Source organism: Pteropus vampyrus, unplaced genomic scaffold (assembly GCF_000151845.1).
Source record: "Pteropus vampyrus isolate Shadow unplaced genomic scaffold, Pvam_2.0 Scaffold15, whole genome shotgun sequence".
In the NCBI taxonomy this organism is placed as follows: Eukaryota; Metazoa; Chordata; class Mammalia; order Chiroptera; family Pteropodidae; genus Pteropus; species Pteropus vampyrus.
The window spans coordinates 7,748,833-7,756,949 of NW_011888796.1; the positions used below are offsets into that span (position 1 = coordinate 7,748,833).

Genomic DNA, 8,117 nt, shown 5'->3' on the forward strand with positions numbered 1-8,117 from the left:
GGACATCAAAGGCAGTTCTCTCCCAGAAGTATGATTTATACCAGTTAAATTCTTTCTATTTTTGGTTGTGAGCTCTCAGCATTAAGGATGGCTTCCCTCTGGGCTAGACCTCCACTGATTCTTTTTTTAAAATATTTTTTTATTTTTCAATTATAGTTGGCATACAATATTATATTAGTTTCAGGTGTGCAACACAGTGATTAGACATTTATATAACTTACAAAGTGATCATCCCCATAAATTTAGTACCCATCTGACACCGTACGTAGTTATTACAATATCATTGACTATATTCCTTATGCTATACTTTACATCCCCATGACTATTTTGTAACTACCAATTTGTACTTCTTAATCCCTTCCCCTTTTTCAGCCATGCTCCCAACACCACACCCAACTGGCAGTTCTCAGTGTTGTCAGTATCTATGAGTTTATTTGTTTTGTTTATTTTGTTCTTTAGATTCCACGTGTAAGTGAAATCACATGGCATTCGTCTTTGTCTGTCTGACTTACTCCACTCAGCACAATACTGTCTAGGTCTAGCCATGTTGTTGCAGATGGCAATATTTCATTCATTCATTCATTCATTCATTCATTCATTTAAATGGCTGAATAATATTCCACTGTATATGTGTATCACCTCTTTATTTATTCATCCATTGATGGACACCAGGTGGCCTCCATATCTTGGCTATTGTAAGTAATGCTGCAATGAACATATAGATGCACAAGTCCCTTCAAGATAGTATTTTAGGTTTCTTCAGATAAATATCCAGAAGTGGGATTACTGGGTCTTTCTTTGTCTCATGTTACAGCCTTTGTTTTAAAGTCTATTTTGTCTGATATAAATATTGCTACCCAGGTTTTTTTGTTTGTTTACATTTCCATGATATATCTTTTTCTATTCCTTTACTTTCAGTCTGTGTGTCTTTCGATCTGAAGTGAGTCTCTTTTAGGCAGCATATGTAAGGATCTTGCTTTTTTATCCATTCAGCCACCCTATCTTTTGAGTGGAACAGTTAATTCTTTTTCATTTGAAGTACTTGTTGATAGATACATAGTTATTGCCATTTTATTATTCGTATTTATGGTACATATTTTTTTCTTCTTAAAGAAGTCCCTCCAACATTTCCTGAAATACTGGCTTGTTGGTGAGGAATTCTTTAAGCTTATTCTTATCTGGGAAGTTCTTTATCCATCCTTCAATTCTAAATGATAGCTTTGTTGTGTAAAGGAATCTTTGTTATAGGTACTTGCTTTTCTTCACTTAGAATATTTTGTGCCAATCCTTTCTGACCTGCAAAGTTTCTGTAGAGAAGTTGGCTGATAGTCTTGTGGGAGTTCTCTTGTAGGTAACTAATTGCTTTTTTTTTTTTTTTTGCTGCTTTTAAGATTCTCTCTTTATCTTTAACCTTTATCATTTTAATTATGATGTGTCTTGGTGTAAGACTCTTTGGGTTCATCTTGTTTGGGACTCTGTGCTTCTAGGGGTTGTATGTCTAATTCCTTTACCAGGTTAGGGAAGTTTTCTGTCATTATTTATTCAAATAGGTTTTCAATTCCTTACTCTCTCTCTTCTCCTTCTGGAACCTCTATGATGTGAATGTTGTTAAACTTGATGTTGTCCCAGAGGCTCCTTAAACTATTCTCATTTTCTTGGATTCTTTTTTCTCATTGCTATTCTAACTGGGTGTCCTCCGCTACCCCATCCTCTAAATTGCTGATTCAATCCTCTTCTTCATCCGCTCTGTTGACTCCCTTTAATGGACTCTTCATCTCAGATATTGTATTCATTTCTTACTGGTTCCCTTTTATGTTTTCCATTTCCATTTTAATGTTTTCTATCTCTCTCTCTTAGAGTTCTCATTGAGTTCATCCACTCTACCCATAAGTTCGGTGAGCATCCTTTTAACTAGTGTTTTGAACTCTGCATCTGATGGATTGCTTGTTTCCATTTATTTAGTTCTTTTTCTGGAGCTTTGTTCTGTCTTTCCTGTGGGACATGTTTCTTTGTCTCTCCATTTTGGCTACCTCCCTGTGTTTGTTTCTGTGTATTAGGTAGGGCTGCTAAGTCTCCCAGTCTTACTAGATTAGGCATCTTGTGGGACCCAGTGGCACAGTCTTCCCTGGTCACCTGAACCAGATCCTCAAGGTGTATCCCTTGTGTGGGTTTTGAGTCCTCCTCCTGGAGCTGAGCCACGATTGCTGTTTGCATGTTGATGGGAGGAGTTGACTTTCGGGCTGATTGGTTATGAGAATTGGCTGGTGAGGGGCCTAACTTATGGAGCAGGATTCACTTTAGCAGGGCTCTTGTGCCTGTCCAATCATTTTTCATTACTGTATTATTTCTTCAACACTTAAAATTTCTGTTTTCATCTAGATAGGTTGGCGATTCTCAGCCAGAAGTTTATTTTGAATTATTGAGCCCACCATGCATAGTAAATCTATATTTTTTTACCTCATTTGAAGCAATTCGATAGAGACATCTAAGTACCATGTTCTTGTCTCCTTCAGGACAGTAATGGGTACTCTTTTTGTTGTTGTTCTTGAATAGAAATGTTTAATAAGAAGCAAGCATAATACCCAAAGAGTTTTTGAGCAAGAGTTTCTGTTGATGTTATAGTTTATTTCCCCGTTGTAGTTTATCTTCCTGGAAAAAAGACACACAGTTCTTGCTGAAAGATCACAGTTGCTAATCCTAATTCTTATTTCAATAACAATTATTTCTCTGTGGTTTTGCATCAGTGTTTATAACCTTTCTACACTTTTGTCATAATTAATAGAAGAGGCCCCAAAGTGTAAAATTGCATATTTGATATAGAATTAGATCACTCAACATTTATGGTAGTCATTGTGTGCTAAGCTATGTGCTCAGTGCCCTAGAGAGTTGCTACCTGACCCTGACTCCCCTTAAAGGAACTGTGAAGCAAGTCCTCTATATCAAATCCTTTGTTTTTTTTTTTTCTAGATGGCTGAAAAACTACACAAAACTAATTTAGAGAACAAAGAACTACAAGATAAATTGAATACTCTTACCAGACAATATAGGATTTTCGTACAAGAGGAAGATAAAATTTTTTTGCAGAAAAGGAAAATTCATGATGAGTATGTTTCTTTTCATGATCCATACATGAACCAACATGTCATAGTTAGTGGGGTGTTTCCTTGCTATCAAAGTGATGATTCTCCACTTAAGCTTATCCTAGTTTTAAAATCTACTGACAATGACAAAATATTCTTTACCCAATAATAAATAAACACACTCTTAATCTGCCTCTGTAATACTAAGTAATGCTTTCTTCATATGAATCAGATCAAATCTATAAATACGGAATGCATTGTTTTTACTTATAAATCAGATTCTTGAAGGAATAATTGTTTTTACCCTATAAGATGATCTAGAGAAACTATGAGATCTACCTTCATCAGAAACTGACTCTGCACCTGTATTCCCTGTCTCAGAGAAGGCTTTGGTCATTGACACAATCCTCCAACCTAGAGACTGGGAACTTATTCAAGGAAATCCCTCTCTTTCACTACTCATTGGACTTCATCCAAGCACCACAGCTTGTTAATTGTACCTCCCAAATATTTTTCAAATATATCCTATCCTCCTCTCCAACTTCATTCTTTTCACCTCTTTCAAGCCTTTTTGGTTTGGCTTGCCCCTTAAAAATTCTTCCCACTTTATGCTTTTTCACCTCTATCTCATCTACCTTCCTTCTATCAGAATGATCCTTCTGAAACATCCTTCTGATGTTGTTCCTTTTCACCAGTCACTGCATTATAATCAACTGGGTACAAATCCCTTTGTCCTACTGATCTATGAACAGATCAAGGCAGTTGTTGTCCTAGTGCTATTTCCCAGAGATCTTGTACATTGCTCAACAGGTTGTGGGCATTCACCAATGTTTTCTTAATAAATATTCCAGAATAATATTTTGCAAGCATAGTTATGTAAGTAATAATCACTTGAAGTTAAATCACATGGAAGCGTAATTATAGTGTCTGGACCTGCTTATATGAAGCTGAGTTCATGCTCATTGTTGTTACAATTTAGCTGCAGAGAGTTGTTGGAATCATTTTATCTCATCCAACTGAACAGCCTACGGAGAACAATACTGTTAATAGTATTCAAGCAAAAACTTTTCTCAGATCCATACTAAGTCAGTTATCAATTTGAAACATAAAATGTGCTGACATATAATTGTAACACTAAAATGTTTGCAACCTTTATTGGCTTTTGTCTTCTTCAGCCTGAGATGCCATAACAAAATACGGGTGGTTTAAATAGCACAAATTTACTTCTCACAGTCTGGAGGCAGGATATTCGAGATCGGGATGCCAGCATGGTCAGGTTCTGGTGAGAGCCCTCTTCTTGGCTTCAAGAAGGTCACCTACTCACTGGGTCCTCTCGTGGTAGAGAGAGAAAGCAGACACACCGGTGTCTCTTCTTATGAGGATGCTAATCTCTTCATGAGTGCCCCACCCTTACGACCTCATCGAAACCTAGTCTCCTCCCAAGGGCCCCATCTTTAACACCACCACTATTGGTGGTTAGGGCTTCAACATATGAATTTGTGGAGGACATGATTTAGTCCATAACAGTTTTGAAGAAGACAAGACACTCAGAGTACTTTCTGTTGCAGGCATGTTCCTGTCAATGTCTGGAAATGTAAACAAAACCATAAACTTCCCACTAGTCTTTCTGCAAGTTGGAGAAAATATAACCACTTTTTGTCAAATGCCTCTTGGGTACCACCCAATGGCTTGAGCACTTTACACCTTGTTTAATTCTTACACTTGGTGAGATGGGTGTTGTAATCCCCATTTTGTGGATGGGGAAACATAAGCTCATTCACAGGTAAAGTTTCTTTGCAAGGTCACATTCCTGGCAAGAGGTAGAACCAATACTCAAAATTGATCTGATTGAACTCCTTTACCTTTCACAAAAGAATATGGCAGAATTGATAATTAGGAGAGGGACGAAGCCCTGTGGAGCTAGTCCTGTTGTTTCATGGTTACAATTGTAGTAAACGTTCTTTTTGTGGCTTGGGAATTTTCATAAATTTAGATTTACTCATCCCAAGTAAGAAGACTTTGCTTCTATTTTTACTAATTCATTGGGTAAATAGTTCATAAACCGAATGTTTGAAACTATTGTTAAAATTTTTATTTGTGAATGCATGTTTTCTTATACTGAAGAGTTAAAAATGACTACTTCAACCTTTAATGTATGACAACTGTTTTTTTTCTATGGTAGAAATCAGAAACAAATGACATTTATTGCTCAGAAAGAAAACTTCCTATCACAAAGAAAAGTGGACATCAAAAATATGGAAGAAGGACTTGTCGCACTTAATGAACTTTATCGGTATGTTTGTTGCCTTTGACCTTTTTAAACTTCATTCTTCTCTGCATTTATTTTTTAATACATGGTAACAATAAATCGATGTCAATTTCTAATATACTCTAACAAAGGAGATTTATAATTAGCTCTTTTTGTTTTACAGTCCAGAAAAGTCATTATCATTGAATCTCTCATTGAAAGGATAAGCAAGTTCTGAGTGCTGTACAAGTTGTGAAACATGAGTAATGGACCAGTTAATGGTCTAGTGATAAGAAAGTGCCCGAACATTATAACAACACTAACCCCCACTATGATGTTCATTTCTGCCATTCTAAATCACTTTTATTTTAATTTTTCTGATTAAAAAAGCAATGCCTATATCTGATTTTAAAATTCAAATAGGGAAATGGATAACTTAGAGGGTAAAATTACTCTCTAATCTCTCCATCTCTCCACAGTGATAATTACTGTTAACAGTTTGCTATACATGCTTTTTTAATATATATACTTGTATATATGTGTGTGGTATGTTTCCAAAACTTGGATTGTACTCTTCCATAACTGGATTTTTTTCCACTTACAATTATATTTGGGTAACTTATACCATGTTACATGTCACTTATATCTCAATAAAGCCGGAAAAAATTATGCCTAGGACAATAATAAAATAGTAACATTTGGAGAAATTAGTGGAAAGTATATGAGAATTTTTTGTACTAATTTTTATACTTACCTGTTGAGTTTGAAGCTATATCAAAATAAAAAAAATGTATGTATGAGACCTCTTTCTTCATTTTTTCCCTCTAACTGCATAGTATCCTTTTGCAGATTATACTGTATTCTATTGATGGACATTTGGGTTTTTTCTGTTTCCTATATTACAAACATTTTTCAAAGGTAACCTCATTAAACACATCTCTGTCCACCTATGTGACTATTTCTTTACAATAAAGTCCTAAAAGTTGAATTACTGGATCAAAGAGTGTTGCATATTTTTCTTTTTTATAATTATTATCAAAGTGCCCTACATAAATATTCTATTGTTTTACACTCTCACTAACACAAGGCATAAAGCAACTCATACTTTAGTTGGGCAGACAAGCAAGACTAACACACATGCAATAACTAATGAACTTTGTATGACTGAAGAATAGAGTGCGAATTATTAAAAAACAATCAAAGAAAGAAGAAAGAAAGTGAAGTCAAGGAGTTCTTTGTTATATAAGGATTTAAAACTTTAGAAAGTCAGATTTTTTGTTTGCTTATCAAATGGGGTAATAATATCACCATAAACAAGGAAATAAATACTATGAATGCAGAAGAATGAAGAAACAAACATATATAAAACTAAGACGGGTGGTGATGAGTATTTGACACACAGAAATCTAAAACGTGGCTGGAAGTGTAGCTTTTTGTTTGCTTGTCCATATATTGTTAAATAATATATTTAAACATCTATTTCTCATCATGTTAGCTTCAGAAAGGAAACTATAAACTTTTTTTCTATAAAAAACAAGAAAATAGAACTGGGTTGATTGGGGTTTTAATTTCCTTGTGATTAATGCAAATTTATAATTAATTATAGTGTCATAATTACTCTTATTACCAGGAAACTCAGAGCCAAATATTGGCCCAATATTGACCTCCATTTAGGATTTTTTATATTACTGTTGCTTTATTTTAAACTAGTTCAACTCTTTTGTAGATTAAATTAAATATGTAAACAAATAAAATCAATGAGGTTGAGGTATAGTGTGAAGAACCCTGCAGTTCCAGGGGAGGAAATTAAATTTATTTATGTAGAAAATTGAGAGCCCATACTATGATCTCAAATAGAGGAAAAAAAAAAAAAACCCACAAGCACAATTGTGTTTCTGGTTCATTTAACAACATTTTATATTCTAAGTTTCATTTATGAATATTTCTACATCTCAAAAATATGTAGTGTCACATTTTGTTTATGTGGTCTTCAATTTGTCTCTGTTCATGAAGCACTTAATAGAGAAAAAAAGGAATAAAAATAATAAAGGCTTCTAATATCTAGATAAGAGTCTTGACATTTTCATCCATTTCAGTCACCTTAATTACTATTTCCCCTAGTTCAAGAACCTCTGTTTGGTTTCTGTATTATACGATGTATCAAATCATAACTCAATCTAGAATCCAGAGTTCCTCACCAATTTGTTGACAGTGTGTCACAGCGATATTGCATTCATGTCCTTTGTATGCAACAAGTCTGCCTTGATCACAAGAGTCCTGACTTGCAGTTCTTTTCCTCTGTATCTTTGCAAATGATGACATCCTTTCCTTGGTGAAATTTGCATCTTCATTCCAACGATCCGTATTCTTCCTTTTATTAAACATTAACCTCCAATAACCTTTCCTCACCTGCCTCATCAGAATCTATTCTTCTCTATCCTTGGATATACACCTCAGTACTTGCAAAATCAGCTTGCACTTGCCCCAAATTGTAATTGCCTTCCTATTAATCTGTCACTAAAATCTTTAGTTGTTTCACAAGTTTTGTTTTGCCTCTCAATTAAGCGGTAGCCTTATTGTGCATATGAATTATACATAAAGTCTTTTATATATTCTAACAGCTCTTACAAATGCAAAATCCGATATATTTTTTCCTGTTTTTAGAGCAACAATGGAAGTCTATCGGAAACAAATTAGAATCCTGAATGATAACCTGGAAAGAGAAAATCAGAGATGGTAAAGAAAAAAAATTCCTTTGTGTTATAAATGGTATATGTTATCTGAATGAA

General features: G+C 34.6%; 1 protein-coding gene across 1 annotated transcript in view; it reads left to right on the forward strand.

Moving 5' to 3' along the window:
• The window catches only part of CCDC175 (coiled-coil domain containing 175), a 57,002-nt gene that overhangs the window by 23,715 nt on the left and 25,170 nt on the right, over positions 1–8,117 (forward strand). The window contains exons 9-11 of the mRNA XM_011386288.1: positions 2,968–3,104; positions 5,263–5,373; positions 7,993–8,064. Of these exons, the coding sequence (XP_011384590.1) occupies positions 2,968–3,104; positions 5,263–5,373; positions 7,993–8,064 (320 nt within the window). The remainder of the gene's footprint in view (positions 1–2,967; positions 3,105–5,262; positions 5,374–7,992; positions 8,065–8,117) is intronic.